Source organism: Sorex fumeus, unplaced genomic scaffold (assembly GCF_029834395.1).
Source record: "Sorex fumeus unplaced genomic scaffold, SorFum_2.1 ptg000063l, whole genome shotgun sequence".
NCBI lineage: Eukaryota > Metazoa > Chordata > Mammalia > Eulipotyphla > Soricidae > Sorex > Sorex fumeus.
The window spans coordinates 81,137,170-81,160,133 of record NW_026606120.1 but is presented as its reverse complement, the minus strand read 5'-3'; the positions used below and the strand labels follow the sequence as shown (position 1 = coordinate 81,160,133).

At 47.6% G+C, this 22,964-nt stretch overlaps 1 protein-coding gene across 1 annotated transcript; it reads right to left on the bottom strand.

Moving 5' to 3' along the window:
- Nucleotides 1–407: 407 nt before the first annotated feature.
- On the bottom strand, nucleotides 408–17,682 carry MILR1 (mast cell immunoglobulin like receptor 1). Its single transcript, XM_056126583.1, has 6 exons — nucleotides 17,524–17,682; nucleotides 6,129–6,239; nucleotides 2,272–2,361; nucleotides 1,317–1,373; nucleotides 1,137–1,205; nucleotides 408–457 (listed from the first exon to the last, which is right to left on the bottom strand). The coding sequence occupies exons 1-6, from the start codon at nucleotides 17,606–17,608 to the stop codon at nucleotides 408–410; spliced, it is 462 nt and encodes a 153-aa protein (XP_055982558.1). The 5' UTR covers nucleotides 17,609–17,682.
- Nucleotides 17,683–22,964: the final 5,282 nt, after the last annotated feature.

Below are 22,964 nucleotides of genomic sequence, written 5' to 3'. Positions count from 1 at the left end.
CACTTGCTTTGCATGTGAGAGACTCAGGTTTAATGCTCAGCACCACGCGGTACTCTGAGCATCACTGGAAGCAACCTCTAGCACTGAACCAGGAGTAACCCCCAGCATCATGAAGAGAGACAACAAAACCAAACCAAAAGAGATCTGTGAGCATGGGGAGAATTCCCCCTGGCCTAAAAATAGCAAGAGCATGATTGGAAGCACAACCTGCCCATCAGGATCCCTCCCATCCAGCCTTTGGGCTGATGACAGGACTGGGCAACCCCCAGTGGGCCTGAGGGATGGAGCCGCGGTGATTCACTGCAGCACTCCACAGAGAGGTTTGCCAGTCACGTTTGCTTTTTTCTTCATGTAAAACAGTTTTTCAAAAAGCATCTTTCCTGTGATTTAATTTGTATCCTTAAATTTTACAAGATGAGGTCAGAATAGACATGGTCAGTCGTACAAGGATCACCATCTGAAAAATAAAGAGATTATTCAAGAAGCTTTGGAAATACGGCCACAGACACTCGAGAACACCTTATTCCTTACCAGCCCAATCAGCCTCACAGTGCCATGCCTTCTGTTTTCTCTTGGTTTGGTGGCCAAGCCCTGGCTGCTTGGGAATTGGGGGAATCAGGTGATGCCCAAGCAATGCTGAGGTTGGAATCCAAGGATCCTCCGTGCAAAACATGTCCAGCCTTTGAGCATCTCTGCAGCTGTGACCACTCCAAGTTTTAACTAGATTTTTTTTAATGGGAGGGAGGCTTTTTGGGTCACATCCGGTGATGCTCAGGGGTTACTCCTGGCTCTGCACTCAGTAACTGCTACTAGCAGTGCTCAGGGGACCATATGGGAGGCTGGGAAATGAACCCAGGACAGCCCTGTGCAAGGTAAATGCCCTACCCACTTTACTATCATCTGGGTCCAGCATTAACTAGGTTTGCCTGGGCACTGTTAAAGGATTTCTTCTCCAGGAAGTTTTAGAAGTGCAGCCTCCTGTCTGGATTATTCCCCTGACCCTCTGCAGTATAGGTGGGAGCGATGGGGCTGACTGGTTTCCTGGGGTGTGCACGGGACGCCCCTGCCCATCTCTGAACCCCCAAAGTGCCAGCATCTCCCATCCAGAGCTCTTATCCCCCCCATCTGTGACTCACTACGGCCTCCAGGTGCCACGTCTGGGAACAGGGGGGTGGCGTAGTGTATCTCCTGGGCGGGTCCAGTCTCTGGGCAAGAGATAAGGCACACGGTTACTGGGCCTCCAATCTACATCTCTGCTCATTGCAGAGCAGCGGCTTGGCCAGCGACTCCCACTGCCAGGGTCAGGGAGCACCTACCTTCTTCAGCTGTAGGTACACACGGCTTCGGTCCTGAGCCTGGCCCAGGTCCTGCCTCTGTGAAAAAAGGAACCAGGTGAACTGGGTTAGTGGCGCTGGCGTGGGTCCATTGTTCTTGGGTGTGCCCGGACCGGGCTCAGTCAACAGCATCTGTTTGTTCTCTTGTGAGCCCAACCCTGGCCTGTTTACCACAACTCGGCCTGTGGCACCTGTTTTAGGGCTTGAGAGGGAACACAGTGAATGAGGGAAACTGCAGCTGTGTTACTCTTTGAACGCAATCAAGAGTTGGTGGCCGCCACCTGTGTAGGTCCTTGGTGTCCACCCTATACAGTGGCTTCCTTCTCCAGTCCACCTTGAACATGGGGCTCACCTACCGAGATGTTTTGTTCCTTATTTCCACCCAGGAGAAGCCTGTGTTCTCTCTTGAACACACACTTCTCCCTCACCTCACATCTTTTTAATAAGTTTCAGTAAAAACTATCTTGCTTCAACCAAAAATTTTTTTTAAAATGGGGGGAAAGATTTACCAAAGGCTGTACATCTCTTTTTAAGGGTGATTTACCAGTCACCCCTGGGAGAAAAAAGGACTAAGCATCAGGGGTGGGAGATATTATCCTCTCTCCCTCTCTCATTCTCTCTCTCTCTCTCTCTCTCTCTCTCTCTCTCTCTCTCTCTCTCTCTCTCTCTCTCTCTCTCTCTCTCTGTGGGGGCACATCTAGCCATGCTCAGGCCTTCCTCCTGGCTCTGTACTCAGAGACCACCCCATCACTCCTTGTGGGGCTCGGAAGATCTTGGGGTGTCAAGAACTGGGGCCAGGGTCAGACAGGTACACGGCAAACACCCGCTGTACTATCTGTCCAGCCCCCTTTCCTTCCTCTTATTTGACCCAGGTGTCTGATGGTCTGAAAAACAACCAAATGCTATGCCTAACCCAAATGCCCCGAGTCTCTTTTACCTGCTTGCTTTTTCTTGACAGTTGTGTAGATCACATCTTCCTTTGGTTTGTCTTCACAGACCCTCAGAGCATTTTCTTTCATAGCTTTCCCTGTATCCATTGGTGTAGAATCATTAAGTCAGTTAAATTGAATTGCAGTTTTTCTTCATTTCCTCTGCCCAGGAGCAAACCCCCACCCCTCTGCCACACACACACACACACACACACACACACACACACACACACAAGTCCTGACACTACGTGATTCCTGGCCTAGCCCTCTGGGGAGGGAAGCACCAAGATTCAGCTGGGGTGCAGCAGCCACCTGCTTCATCACGAGAATTGAGTGTTCTGGCCCTGTGAGAGCCCCTTTTGCACATCAGCTGGCCTGAGATCACGTGATCCTCTTTCTCATCATGGCTAAAAAGAGCAGCCTGTGAAGCGCTTTGTAACACCATGAGCTAGCTGCATTCTCTGTAGTGCTGACCACACTCAAGAGCTCCACTAAAAGAAAAATATTGGGAGTATGGTGCTGCCAGTAAGTCAACCTGTACCTGTGGGGCGAGTGCATCAAGTAGCCTGATGGTGCCTTCAGACTTCCAAAACAGCCCAATTGCTGCTGTGCCTTTGGACAGACCCCAACAACTTGGGGCCAAGTTTACCAAGAAATTCACTGTACCACTGTCATCCCGTTGTTTATCGATTTCCTCGAGCAGGCACCAGTAACGTCTCCTTCGTCCTAGCCCTGAAATTTTAGAAAGTGCCACATTCGAGGCTCTTTCAGGGTCAGGAAAATGAGACCCATCATTGTTACTGGGTTTTGGCATATCGAATACACCACGGGGAGTTTGCCAGACTCTGCCGTGCAGGCAGGATACTCTCGGTAGCCTGCTCGGTTCTCCAAGAGTAAGAACTAGATAATAAGAGGTCGCGCGTCTGCAAATGCGGTTGCATGCTTCCGGGAGCTGGGTTTTATAATCTCTGGGTCTTGGCCATTGATGGGATAAAATGGCAAGAAATTAAATGGCCAAAAGTTAGCTATGTGGGAGCCACACCCACAAATCACCTCCTGCTCTGGCTCAACTACATAATCTTACTTATTGGCCTTATTTTAGAGACCTATAAATCTTGAAAGAGATCAAAAGACGCAGTTAGGGCCTGTAGTGCAGAGGTAGGCAGGAACCCATGACTGAGAACTCCAGGCCTGCTTGGATCAGAACTGGGCCTCCTCCCCCCAGGTCCCCAATTTTCCAGAAGCTTGGCAGTCACGCGCATGAATTGCCCCTGGCGCCATGTGATCTCATCAACGGCCAAGACCCAGAGACTAAAAACTGAAGTTCCCGGAAGAGAACAACACACAATTTCCTAGACATTATATTCTGTCCATAATAACCAATACAAAACAAATCCTCTAGCATTGCCTTTTTTGGCAGGTTTGAGTGGTGGTGAGACTAATGTCAAAATAGTGAATGTAACCAAAGTAGAGAGAGAGTATGGAGGAAATTGTCTCCACACATTCAGGGGAAGGTTGGAACGGGGGTGGGGGTGGGAGAATACTGAGGATTTTGTTGGTGGAAAATGTGCACTGGTGAAGGGATGGGTGTTTGATGATTGTATGACCGAAGCTCTAACATGAAAGCTTTGTAACTGTATCTCACAGTGAATCAAAAAAAAGGGATGGGAGGGGAAATAATAATAAAATAGCACTGTAGCACTATCCTCCCATTGTTCATCAATTTGCTTGAGCAGGCACCAGTAACGTCTTCATTGTGAGACTTGTTGTTACTGTTTTTGGCATATTGAAAAAGCTACGGGGAGCTTGCCAGGCTTTGCCGTGTGGGCGGGATACTCTTGGTAGCTTGCCAGACTCTCCTAGAGGGGCGGAGGAATCGAACCTGGGTTGGTTGTGTGCAAGGTAAACACCCTACCTGCTGTGCTATCGCTCCAGTCCAATAATAAAATAATAAAAGAATTAGCATTCTGAATAAAAAAAGAAAAAGTAATGTGGAGTTCATGCCCAATTCAATCAGCTTAATCATTGACTGAATAAATAGCAGTACTCCTACATTTAAAAAAAAAAAGAAGAAGAAGAAGAAAGAAAAATATTTTTAGGGGCTAGAGAGATAGTACAGTGGGTAGAGTGCTTGACCAGATTTAGTCCCCAGACCCCATATGATCTCCTGAGTCTTTCCCTGAGCTCAGAACCAGCAGTAATTCCTGAACACAGGCGCATATGACCTGCCCCCTCAAATTTTTTATTTTGGGGCCAGAGCTATAGTGGGAGCATTGGTGGCTGAGACCGCTGATGGCTGCTGTGCAACGCACAAAGCATGTATCTGCCTACATCAGTCTCTGTGCTTGGACAGGCCTCCCCTTTCCATCAAGAATAGAAAAATCTTCTGCCCTCATGAGGGAGAGTCGGGGAGATGACCCAAAGGGCGGAAACGCATGTTTGCATGTGGACTTGCAGAGTCCATCCCTAAATTGCCTGTTCCTCTGAGCACCCCCCAGAGGTGGGCCCAGAAAATAAATAAGTTATGATACATACACACATGCATGCATGTGCACGCACACATACACACACACACACGCACACATGCACGCAAGCACACATGCATGCATGCACATGCACACACGCACACACACATTTGCACATGCACACAAACGCATGTGCACGCACACATGCACACACGCATGCATGCACGTGTACACACACAGCCTTGCACACATGCACACATGAAATGAAGGAAACTCAGATGTACCTACAACCTGAATGAGGACATTTTGGAATGGTAGCCTGTAGGTAAGGACAGATACAAGCCCACTTTTCAGAGCTGTCTTGAGGGGCATAATTCCCGGAGGGGGGAAGGGGAAAGAAATTTTGGCTTCCCAGGATAGAAACTATTTTGTGGGTGAGGGAGAGTGTCTGAATGCCGCTAAGCAGTCTCAGAAGGCAAATATTACTACGCAAGGTAAGGTTCACTTCAGAGGAAGGAAAGGGGGTCAAAGAGACAGGACGGCAGGCTGGGCACTGGCCTTGCATCTGGCACACCCGGTTCCATCCCCGGCACCCCATATGGTCCCCTGAACACTGCCTGGAGTGAGCCCGGAGCACTTCCAGGTGTGGCCCCCAAATCACGGTCCGGTCCTCCCGCTGTTCATCGATTTGTTCGAGCAGGCGCAGTAACGTCTCCATCATGAGACTTTGTTGTTACTGTGTTTGGCATATCGAGTACGTCACGGGTAGCTTGCCAGGCTCTGCCGTGCAGGCGCGATACTCTCAGTAGCTTGCCGGGCTCTCCGAGAGGGGCGGAGGAATCAAACTCGGGTTGGCCATGTTGGCCACTTGTAAGGCAAATGCCCTACCGCTGTGCTATCGCTCCAGCCCGGCCCCCAAATCAAAAGATAAAAATAAAATAAAAAGGGGCTGGAGTGATAGAACAGCAGGGAGGGTGCTTGCCTTGCATGTGGCCAATCCAGGTTCAATCCCCGACATCCCATAGGGTCCCCTGAGCACCTTTAGGAGTAATTCCTGAACCAGGAGTAACTTCTAAGCATTGCTGGGTATGATACAAAAAGCAAACAAATAAAAATAAATTTAAAAATAAAAAGGGATTAAAAGAAAGCAGCAAGACTGTCAGGACAGTAGAGCGTTGAACCAAATGTGGGCTCTTGGCTCAGACCCTGAGCGCTCTAAGGCCAAAAGACTGTTTTTGGAGAACAGAACTAGCGTCTGCCGGCTGCCTAAACTCCAACAACTCCCTGGGGCTGCCTCTCCCCTCTCCTCCCATTCTCTCCCCTTTGGATCCTGCCACTCTTTATCTTTCTCAGTCCACCTGCTGGGTCTGTGTCATGGAGAAGGTTTTCAAAGGACTCACGTGCTTTGTACTTGCATAGAATCCAGAACACCAGGGTCAGGATCACTGCTAGGAGCACCAGCAGCATGGCGGGAAGCAGGAGCTTCAGGCAGAGAGGACATGGGACATCGTCTGGAAGAAGACAGATCCACAGTCACTAATGCTTTTGCTCCGTCAGACATGGGGAAGGGGACCTGAGAAGGACAACTGTGACGGTTGCCCAGGCACCCAGGCAGCACCTGCTATTCTGAGAGGCCAATGACAGTGCCATTTCCATGCAGGGTACCGGGATTTGAACTCACAGCCTGTGTGTGAAGGTCTAGTCTAGTGTGTGGTCCACAGGGATCTTACACAGAAGGGAAACGCAGTGTGGCACTTAAAGGGCCCATGACTGGCAATATTGTTAAGGTCTTGAATCCCAGAACGTAAACTCCAGAAATGCTGGGCAAAGTCCTGAGTCAGAGCCCTTGGCCTGATTTATGTAATCAAACAGCTTCCATTTGCTGAGTATTGACTACATACCAGGCACTATTGTTTTTGCGGTGGGGAGGAGGGAAGGAGGGGAGTGAGTGGGGTGCACATCTGACGATAAAGGCTATTCCAGGTGGCACTCAGGGGACCATATGGGATGCCAGGGATCAAACCCAGGTCAGTCACATGCAAGGCAAGCACCCTACCCGCTGTACTATCTCTCCGGCCCATGTATACCAGACACTCTGAAGTACTTTATGTGTGTTATCTTATTTCTCTCCTTGGTGTCACTACCAGTTTTACAACTGAATGGAGTAAGACCTGATGAAGTTAAGTGATTTTCCTAAGAGCAGACAGCTAGTAACTATAAGGGTGATTGTTAAGCCAAAGCCTGACCCTGGGGCCTTGCATGTTAGAACCAGAACGCAGGCTGGCAGAGCATTTGCAAGCCAGAAATTCATTGCCTTTCCTCACCTTAGTTTTCCCCCTCAGCTTCTAGTTGAACAAAGTTTCTTCATAAAGCTGTGCAGGGGGGTCGGAGCCATACATAGCACAGCAGGAAGGTCTTTGCCTTACATGTGGCTGACCCAGGTTTGATCCCGGGCACGCGTATGGTTCCCCAAGCATTGCCAGGAGTAACCCCTGAGCATCATGGGGAGTGGCCCAAAAGCCGAAATAAAACTAAAAAATAAAGCTGTGCAGGGCGGTTTAAATTTAGAATTTTCAGACTCTTCAGAGGCCTGTGTGGGAGTGTGGTTGCATGGGGGGATGCAATGTCCAGCACCCGCCTGCCCGCCTTCCCTCCCCAGCTCTCACCCGTAGCCTTAATCACACGTGCTCCAGCCCGCCAAGCTAGAGCCTACTGAGCTAACTCTCTGACCCAAATTTTTTTAAATAAATTAGTCATTCATTTTATTGTAGTAAGAACATTTAGCAGGAGATCTCTTTTTTTTTTTCCTTTTTGGGTCACACCTGGCGATACACAGGGGTTACTCCTGGCTCTGCACTCAGGAATTACCCCTGGCAGTGCTCAGGGGACCATATGGGATGCTGGGACTCAGATGCATGCAAGACAAATGCCCTACCCGCTGTGCTATTGCTCCAACCCTGAGATCTCCCTTTTTAAAATCTGAAGTGTGAAGTACAGTACTGTTAGCTTTGGGCATGGTATGATACAGCCAATTTCTAAAACTTCCTCATCTTACAGTTTGCCAAAACCATAAAATCAGACCTCTAGCCATTGAACAACAACTCCTATTTCTCCACCTCTCAAGCCCGTCCACATTTCCCCAGTTCAGTAAGTGTCACGACAGTTGCCTTATTAAGATGGTTATAAAACTAAAGAAGCTAAGGGCCATTGATTTAAAGAAGAGGCCTACAATACAGGGTTCCATCTCAGCACAACGCTCTGTATCTGCGTTGTTTAACACACCAGCCACCAGCTGAGAACTTGAAATTTGACCAATGAGACTGAGATGCTGATTTTTTTCTTTCAACTATTTTTTTTTTGGGGGGGGGAGGGTTGGCCACACCTAGCAGTGCTCAGGGCTTGATACTCACCTGCAACCTTTGGGAAAGTGACTGAGAACACGTTCTAAAACACCGGATTGGGATGCAGCGCTTGAAGGTAAGGGGAATAAATGGGTGGGCAGGGCAGCAATTGCAGTTTAGGAAGCAAATCCAGAGCCTGGGGAAGGTTCTGGGCCCTTGCCTGTTGAGTTTTATCGTAAGAAACACATTGGGGGCCAGGAATGGAACTCAGTGATAGAGACATTCCTGGCATGTTAAGTCCTTGGGTTCCATCCCCGGTGCCAGAAAAAAAGTGGGGAGACGGGGAGAAGAAATATTGTTCTTTGGTTTTTTTGTTTGTCTTCTTGGGGGCTATGCCCAGCAGTACTCAGGAGTGATATGAAACCTGGTGTTCCTGACAGCTCGGTGTTTGGCAGACCGTGTGCTGATGGGAATGGTTAGGTGTGGTGGGATGGAAGATGGGAGAGAGAAGTACAGAGATAATAACGAGGGGACTGTGCAGGGAGAGGGCTGGTCAGTGGGTGCCTGGTGGGGGCAAAGAGAAGACGAGAGGGAAAGCCTGGGGCTTTGAACCCCTTGGCTCTGGTACCAACGTTGATTCTAAGACATCTTATTTGACTCTTCCAAGAAAAAGTCATTTTTACTTTATTTATTTTTTGCTCTTTGGGTCACATCTGGCAATACTCAGGGGTTATTTCCAGCTCTGCAGTCAGGAATTACCCCTGGTGGTGCTTGAGGACCAGATGGGATGCCGGGGATCAAACCTGGGTTGGCCGCATGCAAGGCAAATGCCCTACCTGCCATGCTATCATTCTGGCTCTGAAAAAGTCATTTTAAACTCCACTAGTGAAACATCTAGAGAAGATCTCGATGATTTCTTCAAGTCATTGATGAAAGATTTTGGGTTTAAGGCAATCAGCCTGCTTTCTGAAATCACACCATGTTTGCAAGAGATAGTGCTAAGGCGTTATAAAGTTCAGGATCTCAGTGAGATCCTCTCCAGGGGAACCAAGAGTGTCAGAGCAGACGAGGAAAGAACCCCCATCAGAAGGGCCTTTCGGACATAAGGACTCCCCACTTACCTACAAGTGTGAAGTTGAATGAGTTACTGTATTTTGCAGAGCTGAGATTTGAGATTTGGGCTTTGCACTTGTAGGGGCCCAAGTCACTGGCAGTAGAGATGGAGATATTAAACGTGGTGTTTTTCTCTGCTGTCTTACGGGCTTTCAAATGTGTATTCAAAAACAATGAATAGTTGATCTTCAATGACGTGTTTTGGTGACTTTCCAAAGTGAACACACAAGACAGATTCACTTGTTGGCCCTTCCTGACCTCCTTCTTTGCGGTCAAATGCAGAGAAGCAATGTATTCTGGAAAACAAAATCAGCAAAAGCTGCTCACCTCCCTCCACGAGAACTCAGTGGTTATGGGGTCATCTTTTGGGGCTCAGGAGGTAGAGAAAGACATTGTCCTGGGGAACTTCCTAGGAAGAGAGGCCTTTTTTGCCCCACAGCCCACCCACATGGGCTACCTTTAGGGCAGATTACTCACTCTTATGTGCTCACTTCCTCTCCTGCTGTATTCCCTCTCTCTCTTTATAAGAGCTTCCCCAACAGTGCTCAGGAGCATCAGACATATACCCCATGGTGCCGGTATGTGGGGCAGGGTGGCCATACAGTGCTGGGGATCAAACTTGGGGCCTCTGCATACCAGGAAGGCCTTCCAGCCCATGAAGCCATCTGTCTGGCCCCAGGGGAGTCTCCTAAGACTAACTCTGCATTCACTTCCATCTCTGGCACTGACTGCATGTTCTTCAAAGCCCCTGAGTCACCACTGGATGTGACCCAAGAAAACCTAAACAAAACAAAATAAGAAAAACAAAAAGAAAAGAAAATAAAAGGCTGGCAAGGCTGAATTAGAAAGATTAAAGTTCTAGGATCTGTGGTCAAATATTGTGTTTGGAACTTTCTTTCTTTCTTTCCTTTTTTCTTCCCTTCTTTCCCTCTCATTATTTCTTCCTTTCCTACTTGTGGTACCTGACGGGCTCAGGGATAACTCCTGACAAGGCTTAGAAGACCAGATGAGGTGCTGGGGATAGAACCGAAGTTGTCCACATATAAGGTAAGTACTTTGTCCCTGTACTCTCTCTCCAGTGCCCATTATATATTTATCTGTTTATTTATGGGTTTGGGGTCACATCTGGCAGTGCTCAGGGCTCTCTCCTGGCTCTGTGCCCAGGGATCGCCCCTGGTTCTGCACTCAGGGATTAGTCCTGGCAGGTTCAGGAGACCATATGGGGCGTCAGAGATTAAGCCTGGATTGGCTACATGCAAGGCAAGTACCCTACACGCTGTACTGTCACTCTGGCCCCTTTTATTTTTAAGTTTTTTATTTTATCAAATTCCAAACATGGTGGCTTGGAGTGATAGTACAGAGGGTAGGATGTTTGCCTTGCACATGGCCGACACAGGTTCAATTCCTGGTGTCCCATATGGTCCCCCAAGCACTGCCAGGAGTAGTTCCTGAGCTCAAAGCCGGGAGTAACCCCTGAGCATTTCTGGGTGTGACCTAAAAAGCAAAAAAAAAAAAAAAATCCAAACATGGTGGTAAAAAAGTGTCTCTCATGGTCCCCCAGCTTCAGTAATGATCTGCTCATGGCCTCTCACTTCCTTTGACCCCACCTTGCTGTCATGTAAGAGCAAATCCCAGAACACACATTCAACCAGAAATGTCAGTCTTGAGGGAGAGAAGAGCAGCCCAATGGTGGGACCGGTCAGTCACAGAGAGAACGCCAGTCCTGGACCAGACCACCCCGATGACCAGGCCGCACGCACAGAGGGAAAACCAAGACAACAGCAAGCAGCCTGATGAATGACCGCTCTGAGCCTCCTGCTGCTTCTCTCTCTCTCCTTCTCTCTTCCTTTCTTCCTATCCAAAACTGCAGAACCCAGGATCAAAATCTGCAGCATCCGGACTTCAGCCCTGTCAAGCGATCTCACAGACCAACTGACTTTTACCAGCTAGATCTCTAGCCTTGTTCTGTTCTTGCCTTTAGGTAAGAAATCTCAGTAAAGGTAAAGGTAAAGGCCCTCCCGTTGATCGTAGATTTGCTCGAGCGGACCCAGTAACGTTTCCATTGGAGACTTTGTTGTTACCGTGTCTGGCATATCCAATACTCTCGGTAGCTTGCCGGGCTCTCGGAGAGGGACGGAGGAATCGAACTCGGGTCGGCCATGTTGGCCGCTTGTAAGGCGAACGCCTACCCGCTGTGCTATCCTAATCTTATCTTCAGCAACCACTTGTGAAAAGAATCTGGTCCAGGGCCCCAGAGACAACTCAATGGGATGAGCAAATGCTCTGCATGAAGGAAATGCAAAGGGGAAAACAGAATGAGTCCAGTATAATGCCAGCTGTGTTGGCTGTTCCTCTGAATACCTGAGCATGCGGCTCTTTTACGCCTACCCAGCACTCCTTTGGTCAAGAGTGCAGGACGTGATTTATTCCCCACACCCAACTTCGTTCAACTGCGCATGTGCTGTGTATAGGGGTCTTTGATGTGGAGGGCTCCGTTAAGTTCCACTTCTAAGAGATTAGGTAAACATAACAACATCATTATTGTACTTAAGACTTGGCATTATTGGGGCTGGAGTGATAGAACAGCTGGTTGGGCGTTTGCCTTGCACGTGGCTGACCCAGGTTCGATTCCCAGCATCCCATATGGTCCCCCGAGCTCCACCAGGAGTTATTCCTAAGTGCATGATCCAGGAGTAACCCCTGTGCATCGCTGGGGGTGATCCAAAAAGAAAAAAAAAATTAGCGCCATTTTTCAGAATGGCATTGACTATCTAGTATACGAACTTCTCCAGTTGCCTGAATTATCTTTTATTCTTCTTGAATTTAGAGAAACAAAATCAAGAAAGTTTAAGAATAAAGAAAACTATCCTCCCAAATTCCATTATTTATTTATTTATTTGGGCTGGAGCGATAGCACAGCGGGTAAGGCGTAGCTACCCGTGAAGTATTCAACATGCCAAACACAGTAATAACAAGTCTCACGATGGAGATGTTACTGGGCCCGCTCGAGCAAATCGATGAATAACGGGAGGACCGTGATAATTTATTTATTCATTTGGGGGGTTGGGACCATATTCAGGGCTGCTCAGGGGTTGTCCCTAGCTCTGCACTCAGGGATCACTCCTGGCAGGGCTCAGGGGACCATATAGGAAGTGGGGGATTAAACTCTGGTCAGCCATGTGCAAGGCAAGTGCTCTGCTGTACTAGTGCTCCTTTTCCCCTGAATTACATTTTAAAAATTTGCTTGGATTAAGAACCCAAAGGGTTCATTATAACTGGGTGACGTGTTTCTGGTTTGGGGTGTGTTTATCTGTTCTGGGCTTGGGGAGCCACAAGCAGCTGTGTTTGAGGATAATTCCCAGCAGTGCTCAGGGAGCCAGACCACAGATGGATCTCAGGGCACCCACAAGTGGGCACGTGCTCAGCTCGCTGAGCTATCCTTCTGGCTGTCTCTTCTTCTTTTACTTCCTTCTTTTTTTTTGCTTTTGGTTCACACCAAGTGGTGCTCAAGGCTTGCTCCTAGCTTGCTCCTAGCTCAAGGGTCACTCCTGGTGAACTCCGAGGACCATCTGGGGTGCCAGGGATCAAAAACGGGACAGCCATATGCAGGGCAAGCAACTTACTCACTGTGCTCTCCTTCTTCCTCCTCCTGCACTTCCTCCTCCTCCTCCTCTTCCTCCTTTTCTAAAAAACTATAGCCCTTTCCTCTTTCCTCCCCCGCTCCTTCAAAGTGTTTGTTGAAGACTGAGTTAGTTATCCTGCAGCGATTCCCAGCGTTAGTCTGGAATCCTCTCATGCTCTTCAAACCCTGGCCAGAAGTACAATGAAATTCAGGTCCTTTTCTTTTTTTGGAAGATGACATGGCTGTGGGCAGTAGGGAAACAAGGCTGACGCACTTTCATCAGGCAGCCTACGGCATCTCTCTTTTTGTTGGGTGGTAGCTTTTCACAATCACCATCAGAAGCAGTATTTCATTTGAGATTGCAACAGTGGTCACCTATGCATTCTGTCATGCTGCCCGTCCTGGGGTCTGACATACATCTGTAAACAGAATCTTTGCTTGACCTCTCAGGTTACCTAGAGGTACCATCAGGAAAAGGTGACAGAGTGGGAGTGGAAGGGTGGGAGTGCCAGATAAACTAGTTAATCTAAGATTAATCTAGGCTGATCATTTTAATCTCACCTAGCAGAAAAGGTATCCAATCAAGAATAGCTGATGGGGGCTGGAGCAGGTAGGGCGGGTAGCACAGCAGGTAGGGTGTTGCCTTGCATGTGGCCAACCCAGGTTCGATTCCCAGCATCCCATATAGTCCCCTGAGCACCGCCAGGAGTAATTCCTGAGTGCAGAGCCAGGAGTAACCCCTGAGCATCGCTGGGTGTGACCCAAAAAGCAAAAAAGCAGAAAAAAAAAAGGAAGCTCCACTGTTTATGTGTGTGTGTTGGCGGGGGGGGGGGGGGGGGGGGGGTGGCTGGCAGGTTAGAAAGGCACACAGAAGGCAAAACCAGGCAAGGTTTGTTCACCCACATACGGCACTGAACACAGGATTCTTACTCACATGCACCTAGCCAGGATTAAGGAAAGCCAGAGTAATAGGGAACCCCTGGAGTACAGCCTTAGAGAGTCCCAGGGACAGGTCATGAAGCAAAACCCCAGCACGGGGACATGTGACATTGTTCCTCTCAGCTAGCCACATTCTAGACCAGGAGCACTGAAACCAAGAAGGATGGTAATCTAGACGAGAGAGACAGAAACATAGAGACAGAGAGAGAGAAAGAGACAGAGAGGAGAGAGAGGATAGAGAGGGAGAAGACAGAGACAGAGAGAGAAAGAGAAGACGAGTGATACTGTACTCAGGAAACCCAAACCCATCTATCTGAACTGTATACTTCAAGTATCTGAGTTTTGTATGCAAATCTTTCATACAATTCTCAAGAAGCCACTAATACAGAAAAAATTCCACTTTTGAGCTAAAAAAGAATAAATACTTCTCTCTTTTACTGACCATTTTCAAAAAGGAGTTAGCTTCCACACTTCTTAGAGCAACAGGAGCTGCTTCTTTTATTGGTAATATATTTTTGCTTTGGGAATCATTGTGAATTCAGAATTAAGTGCATTTCATGCCTTTCAATCGCTATAAATCACTTTGTCCCAGATTGTCAACCTCTGAATCTTGATTCCTGAGATCCCAGAATGCTCCCAAGAGGTTGACATCACCCCAATAGTGTTTGATAGTTTGCATGCTTGGTTTCAGTGATTTAAATAAAGTGTCAGTGGAGTCTGGGATGTGACTCAGCACTGAAGCTTTTGCCTCATATGTGTGAGGGCTTTGAGCAATAGCACAGCGGTAGGGCGTTTGCCTCGCACGCAGCCAATATGGCTGACCCGAGTTCGATTCCTCCGCCCCTCTCGGAGAGCCCGGCAAGCTACCGAGAGTATCTCACCCGCACGGCAGAGCCTGGCAAGATACCCGTGATGTATGTATTCAATATGCCTAACACAGTAACAACAAAGTCTCCAATGGAGACGTTACTGGGCCCACTCGAGCAAATTGATGAACAACGGGAGGACTGTGACTGTGTGAGGTCTTGGGTTTGATTCCTGTTCCTGTGAGAAGCGAGGGTGTGGAGTCAAGAGTAGAAAATAACTCTTCTCGGAAAATATAATATTAAAAAAAAGATTATAAAAAAATTAAGATTAGGGAAATTCTTTTTTTTTTTTTGTACTTTAGGTAAATTCTTGTTGAAATGTCTCCATGAGTGCAGTGGCGATGCATGCCTTGCCTGTGTGAGTCCGGGATGCACTCCAGGTCACTCTAAAAACAACAAACCACAATAAATCCTTATGACAAAACCAAGGTAAGTGACAGCCTATTAGAAAATGTTAAATTGTCCCAAAAAGTTTAACATTTGGGTGGAGCAATAGCACAGTGGGTAGGGCGTTTCCCTTGCATGCGGCCATCCCGGGGTTTAATTCCTCCTTCCCTCTTGGAGAGCTCGGCAAGCTACCAAGAGTATCCCACCCACATGGCAAGCTCCCCGTGGCATATTTGATATGCCAAAAACAGTAACAAGTCTCACAATGGAGACATTACTGGTGCCCGCTCGAGCAAATCGATGAACAAAGGGAGGACAGTGCTACAGTGACAGTGCTAAACTGCAAAAAAAAAAAAAAAAATTCTTGGGATTGGAGAGAGAACATTGGGTAAGGCTTGTCTGGCACACGGCTGGCTTGAGTTCAATTCCCTGCACCCCATTTGCTCTCCTGAGTACCACCGGGTGTGGCCCAAATACCAAAAAAAAAAAGAAGAAGAAGAAGAAAGAAAGAAAAAGAAAACAAAAGATTCTTTGTCTGTTTGATGTCAGGGTCGGTACTCAGAGGTGTTCATGGGTGACCCCTGGCTCTTTGGATTGGCTCCTGGCAGTGCTCTGGGTGCCAGGTAGGGCCAGGGACCATGCAAGGCATGCTCCTAATCCCTGTGCTCTCTCTTTAGCTCCAAGGGATTATTTTTTCTTTTTTTTTTTTTCCCGAGTTGTACCAGCAACACTCAGGGGTTACTCCTGGCTCTGCACTCAGGAATTGCTCCTGGCAGTGCTCAGGGGACCATATGGGATGCTGGGGATCGAACTGGCAAACACCTTACCCACTGTCTTATGGCTCCAGCCCCAGATTCTTTTTTCAAGAACACAAATCATTGACAAATCAAGAAGAAAAACAATCAAATAAATGTCAAATAATTTAAATGGGTAATTCCCAGAAAAAGACACGTAGACCATTGAACATTGCTGAAGCGAAGACCACTTAAAATGCCATCCAGGGGTTGAAGCGATAGCACAGCAGGGAGGGTGATTGCTTTGCATGCGGCCGACCCAGGTTCAATTCCCAGCATCTCATATGGTCCCCCGAGCACCGCCAGGAGTGATTCCTGAGTGCATGAGCCAGGAGTAACCCCTGTGCAATGCCGGGTGTGACCCAAAAAGAAAAAAAACCCATCCAGGGATCGAAGAGATAGGGCAGTGAAAAGGCACGTGCCTTGTTCGGTTGCAGCCACAACCAAGCTGGAGTCAAACCCCACCACCAGCATTAATCCTGAGCAATGAGCCAGCTAGTAAGCCCTGAGCACCACTGGACACGCCACCACATCTCCTCCTGGTCATTAACCTGGACCGTGAAGAGCTTCTCAGCCCTCCCTCTTGCATCTCTCTCTAGGCAAGGCCCCGCCCCTCCCCCACTGCCCAGCAAGTCCCATGTTCCTTCCTGTGGGATCGAGGCAGCTTTCAGAGACCACAAACACAAAAATGCGGAGCTGAGCTTCATACGCAAGTTTAGCTTGGAGGCAACTTAAGCTTAAAACAACATGAGATGTTTTACTCAGTTGATTGACACATACTTTTGGGTGAGGATAACAGTCTAGCCCTGTGATGATAAACTATCTCCCAGTATATTTGTTTTTTTTGTGACCTGAATTCTTTTATCATGACTGTGTGTTCATTTTATTTATTTAATTTTTTTTTTTTTTATAAAAAAAGCCAACAACAGGGAAGGAAAGACAACTCCACAGACCAGAGAACACGCATTGCCTGCAAGAAGCCCAAGTTCCATCCCTGGTGTTGCATAAACCCCATCTGCAGTGTCAGGAGTGACCCCAGTGCGTGAGCCAGGAGAGACCTTGAACACCACCAGGTGTGACCCCCAAACCAAACACCTGAACCAAACAAAGAAAAGCAGCAGAGAAAGAAAGATTTCAGTGTAAAAACAATCTCAGTATTTAGCAGGTAAGGATTTGCCTTGCATGCGGCTGACCCAGCCGACCAGAATTCGATTCCTCCGCCCGTCTCGAAGAGGGCAAGCTACCGAGAGTGTCTCGCCCGCACAGCAAAGCCTGGCAAGCTTTCCATGATGTATTCAATCGATATCCCCCAAACAGTAACAAGTTACTGGGCCCGCTGGAGCAAATCGATGAACAACAGGAGGACAGTACTACAGTGCTACAGTCAGGTAAGAGGCTCCAACCCCCTCCCAGGCAGCGTTTCTTTCTAAACAGAGGTTAAAGTAAACGTCTTCCTGAGCTGCCCATCTCTAGGCTCAGGAAAAATGTGTTCATGAACAGTCAGATTTACAGCTGACCATAATACCATTTGTTGAAACATTTTTATTTTAGTTTTTATTTTTTTTGGGGGGGAGGGCACGCCAGCTGTGCTCAGGGTTTACTCCCGGCAGTCTCAGGGACCATATGGGGTGTCAGAGATCAAACCCAGTCTATGGGCAAGGCAATGCCTTGCCCGCTATACTCCTTGGCCTCTGAAACAGTTTTAATACAAGAGAGATGCAAACAAAACTCACGCTTTGGTTTTTGCTGTTTCCCAGGATCCTGAGTCCCTTGGACCGAAAGAGAGAACAGGAATATAAGCAGACTCTTTTTCCACATCTTGTTCTGACTGGAGACTCACACTTCGAAATGTGGCGTCTGACGTGTGAGAGAAGGAGAAAGTCCCTTCAAATTAGCTGGTCCAAATGAATCCCGCGTTCTCCTGAGAGAAATAGGACAGGAGGGCCAAGCGCCCGTGGCCCAATCATCCTGAGCTATTTTGAGAACTTCCTTCTTTTTGAGTGATCTTGGTTTTCTTTTTTTTTTTTCTTTCCTTTTCCTGTGTGAGTCGTGGAACCCAAAGCATGTAACAAGTCACTGAGTCACCTGCCCAGGTCCCTCCACAGGTATTTAATAGGAGTTTGGTTTCGTCGTGGGGAACAGAAGTGGGTTGTTTCAAGCAGCTACTCACATGCCTGGCAGCAGAAATGCCGACATTTCCTTATATGCAGTTTCCTGGGGGTGACAGCTGGGTCTGAATTTCCAACAGACCTCCCCCCACACACATGATCACCAAGTCCCTTCCCTACCATCCAGGTAATGAGAGATCTCTGCCTACTCCATCCTGAGATCTCCTGAGTCTGGGACACATAACAATTCCTGCATCGAGGGTGAAGGGAAGGGAGGACGTGGCAGGGGTAGGGAGTTTTCCCCAAACAGAAGCGACGAGGACCGGGGCTCCCCATCTGTGATGCCCCCAGCGTTAGCCCTGTATGTCTGGCATGGTCCTCTGGACAGGTGTCCCAAGGCGGGGAAGCCCACCTTTTGCCTAGGTAATGAATCTCTCAGAACATGGTCCACCTCCAGGGTTGGCTCAGCCTGCAAGCTCCTTGCTTAGATTTCCTCAGAACCAGATCAGTGGTGGTGAGTCATTCCCAGCCCTGCACCTCACCCCAGTGAGGGAGGCCGAGAAGAGCCAGAGTGAGACACTGTCACCCCCCACTTTCTCCCTGCCTGATCGCTCCTGTCTGGAAACAGCAGGTCTCATTTAACCCTCTGTCTAGAGAAGGACTTTATTCCCACAGGACAATAAAGCTGCCTCCCAGGCACTCGGGATCCTAGAAGAAGAGAAGCACAAGACGAAAGGCTCTTCGGATACGGGGTGTAAGTCTCAGTAAGGAAGGAGAGGGGCTGGAGAGAGAGCACAGGGGTTAAAGTACTTGCCTTGCACGCAGCCAACCCAGGTTCAATCCTTGTGCACTGCCAGGAGTGATCCCTGAGCACAGAGCCAGGAGCAAGCCCTGAGAACTGCTGGGTGCCTGAAATCTGAAACCAAAAGAGGGAGGCAATTGCTCTTGGTAACTTCTGCTAAAGGGCAGTAGAAGTTTTGCCAGCATCACTGTCTTGCCACATCCCCCGAAATCTCCTCCAACCTCAGATGAGTTCAGGGCAGTCCTGAAAACCGCGATGCCTGGGCGGTGAGGACAGGGGACGGGCAGTTTTTCAGAAAAGTTAACATGTCTGGGGACACTTCTGGGTAAGGAAGTCTCTTACTAGGACAGGAAGCTTGCAGACTACAAGAGGAATCTGGAGGAAGTTCCCCCTTGTAGCTGTTAGCTCATGGTGCAGTGAGCAAGCAGTGAGAGCCTGGAAAAAGTGAAGACTCGGTTAAAAGTAACCAAGCAGTGAAATCTTGAGGGGGAAAGTGATGCTCAGCCACTGACAGGCAGGCGAAGTCTCTCTTCTCTCTCTCTCTCTCTCTCTCTCTCCCCTCTCTCAATTTTATTTTTGCAAAGCTGTTCACAATGATTTATTGCATTCAATATTTCAAGCACAATCCCACCACCATTTTTTCCACCACCACTCAAGCCTTCCCCAAAGGCAGATTTTAACCTTCCCACCATCATTATTTCAAATTTTTCCACCACTGCTCAAGCCTGCCCCAAAGGCAGATGCTAAGTAATTTATTTTGTATTGCCTTTTATGAATAAAACACTAAAAATTATCCAAAAAGGTTTCCTTAGAGAAAAGTGTGTGAATGTTATTGTATCTCACCTTGGAGTCATTAAGCCCCTGTATAAGAGATCACAAAGATATTGTTACAGGTTGAGCCTTGTGTGCCAATATATTGATATATATAATATTTTATAATATAATATATGTTATATAAATATATATTTCAATATATATTTTTATCAAGATTGGTTGCTTTCTACTTTAAACCCCATCAAAAGTGCTGTGCTAATCCGTGCCATAAAGTATGAGATGTCGCGTGGCCATGAAAGCGGCCATGGGTACAGCCTCTGTGCCCTGAACAAGCCGTGTCTCCACAATCTTCATTTAGTGGTATTGGGGGCCTCCAGGACTACACCTGCCCATGCTCAGGGGTCATGTGGTGCAGGGAAGTTCCAACCCAATCTTCACCACCACGTGGTGAAGGGAACTTGAACCCAGATTGTACGCATGCTAGGCATGTGCCCTAATTGCTGAACTATCTCCTGGTCCCTAAATGACTTTAGATTGTGTTGATGATTCTGATAGCATTTCCTGAACATTCTTACTTGTTTCACTGGTAAGATTTTGATTTTTTTCCCACTTTTGGGGTCAAACCCAGAGATGCTCAGGGGTTACTCCTGGCTCATGCACTCAAGAATTACCCCTGGTGGTGCTCAGGGGACCATATGGGATGCTGGGAATCGAACCTGGGTCAGCCACATGCAAGGCAAATGCCCTACCCGCTGTGCTATCGCTCCAGCCCCAAAGATTTTGATTTTTAAAGTTCTAAAATTTTTATTATTTCAAATGCCATGTGAAAGAGATCTAATGAATTCTTTTCATGACTTTGCACATTGAGAATATAGAATTTCTTTGTTCTAGCAATGGTCTAAGGCTGAGTCCTGATGACTATTCAGATTCAAGAAATCAAGTATTTTCAACTCAGAATAACTTCTGAGCACCATAAGGACAAAACTTTTGAGGACTGTTCAAATTTCTTTGTTTAGTTTTTGTTTGGGGGCTACACCCAGTGGTACTCAGGGTCTACTCCTAGTTTGGCACTCAGGGGCCACTCCTGGCTGTGCCCAAGGGAACCACCCAGGGTACCCGAGTTGGCTGTTTGCAAGACTCTCTAGCTGCTGTACTGTGGTTCCAGTTCCCACTCTTCAAAATTTTAATTCTAATCACTTGTCATCCTGTTTGTCAGTTTTCTCCAACGGGTGCCAGTAATGTTTCCATTCAACCCTGTTGAGTGCTAATGTAGCCCAATGGCGTCTGCTCACTCTAGGAACACGAAGAGCATCAAACCATATGTTCAGGGTCTTGATGAAGAAGTCCGACCATTTCATAAGTGGGCAGCCGGTGTTCTTTTGACGTCTCATGGAATCCAGTCGGTAATGGCTCTCCAAAGTCCAGCAGTCATCTCCAAATCGAATTATATGTCCAGTCCATCTGATTTTCGACACCTTGGCAAACGAGACAGCGTCCCTGGTCTTCAATCGTCAACGGAGGTCGGAACTCCAGATTCCTTCTCTCACTTGAATGAAGCGTGATACTCCAAGCATAGCTCTTTCAATTCCTCTTTGGGTGACCCAAATAGGACAACCATGCGAGCAAACCAGGTTCTGAAAAGGATTCAGCATGATCAATCATATCCACATGGTGACCAGGCTCATAGAGGTTTCGAGAGAGTTCAAGATGCTGCTCTGCCTAACGTTCATCTATTTAAAGAAGGCCTTTGATTCTGTTGAGACCTAGCAATCATCGAAGCCCTAGCCAAACAGGGTGTTCAAACTCAGTACATCAGAATCCTCCATGAGCTTTATTATGGATTCACCACCAGGATCTCACCATTCTATAAGGAAGTGATCATCATCGTAAAGAGAAGGGTTCAGCAGGGTGATAACATTTCACCAAAACTTTTCAGTGCCACCCTCGAGAATGTCATGCGATGACTGGAATGGGAAGAAATGGGAGTGAAGATAGACGATCGGCAACTACACCACCTCTGTTTCACTGATGACATCATTCTAATAACACCAAACATTAGCCAAGTGGCACAAATGCTGGCCGACTTCGACCATGAGTATGGAAAGGTCGGAGTGCTGCTGAATCTCACCAAGACAATGTTCATGAAAAACAAACTAGTCCCTGACATTCCATTTGCTCTCAATGGAATGAACATCTCCGAATGCAGCAGTTATGTGTACCTGGGTCAAGAATTCAACATGAGGAACGACTTGGCGCCAGAACTGCGCAGGAGGAAGAGAGTGGCGTGGAATGCCTTCAAGAGCATCGAAGAATTTCTTAAGAGGACGAAGAACCTCTGGGCACATCTTTTCAACTCCACCATTCTTCCTGCACTAATATATGCCTCGGAGACCTGGGTCCTACAAAATAAAAAATTTAATTATAATAATCAAATGTTTCTTAGTCTAAGAATAGAAAATTTTTAATTTATTTTATTTTTTTTGTCTACTGTATGAAGACATTCTGAGCTGATGTGATTTAGGGGCAATAGCAGAAGAAATATCAGATTGCAACTTTCTATTCACTTCCCTTCTTTGTTCCTCTGGATTTTGTGGTTGGTTGAACATTTCATATCCACCCAAACTTGGGATCTGATTTTATTTGAAAATGAAGCATTTGCCTCTTTGTCTAAAATGAAGCCCCAGGGTGGGGGAGAATAGCACAGGGTCAAAGGCACATGCCCACCCCCAACACCACCTGGAGGCCCCCAAACACCACTGCGGTGGTCTTGGTACCCCCAACATTACCCGGAGACCCCCGAGCACTGCTGCAGTGGTTTGGTGGTCCTCACACCATTGTTGGCTGAGTACAGTGAGAATATTGAGCACCGTTTGGAAGCAATGCCCAGCCCCAGGGTGGATGGAGGGAAGAGATGCAACTTATTGGTGTCCCTACATAGGGATATGTGAAACCACAGAGAGACACCAGGAAGAAAGCCACAAGATGCCAGAGACAAAAGAGCAAATGAGCCAGGAATCTACAGGGAGCACCATGGCATGCCAGCAAGCACCAGACACAAGGAGGCAGCTTGGAGCAGGGTCGGCCCAGCAGCCCTCAGTGGCCCGGCCTGCCAACATTGATTTGGGGCTTGGAGCCTCCATCCCTGACATCGATTTCTGTTGTAAACCACTCCATGGGGATTTGCTGCAGCAGCCCCAAGAAATGAACAACAGCTTCAGAGAAACTCAAATTTATAGTTCAATAAAGGAACATTAAGAAACAGATACAGGGGCTGGAGCAAGAGTACAGCAGGTAAGGCGTTTGCCTTGCATGTGGCCAACCCGGGTTCGATTCCCAATGTCCCATATAGTCCCCTGAGCACTGCCAGGAGTAATTCCTGAGTGCAAAGTCAGGAGTAACCCCTGTGCATCACCAGGTGTGACCCAAAAAGCCAAAAAAAAAAAAAAAGAAAAGAAAAGAAACACATATATTCCATGTCTCAATTCCAAAT

Coding starts and splice junctions, on each gene's coding strand:
- MILR1 (XM_056126583.1), bottom strand. CDS start 17,608: ATGTGGAAAAAGAGTCTGCTTATATTCCTGTTCTCTCTTTCGGTCCAA. Junction 6,240..17,523: donor GAAACAGCAAAAACCAAAGC/GTGAGTTTTGTT, acceptor GTCTTCTTCCAG/ACGATGTCCCATGTCCTCTC. Junction 1,374..2,271: donor TGTCAAGAAAAAGCAAGCAG/GTAAAAGAGACT, acceptor CTTTTTTCACAG/AGGCAGGACCTGGGCCAGGC.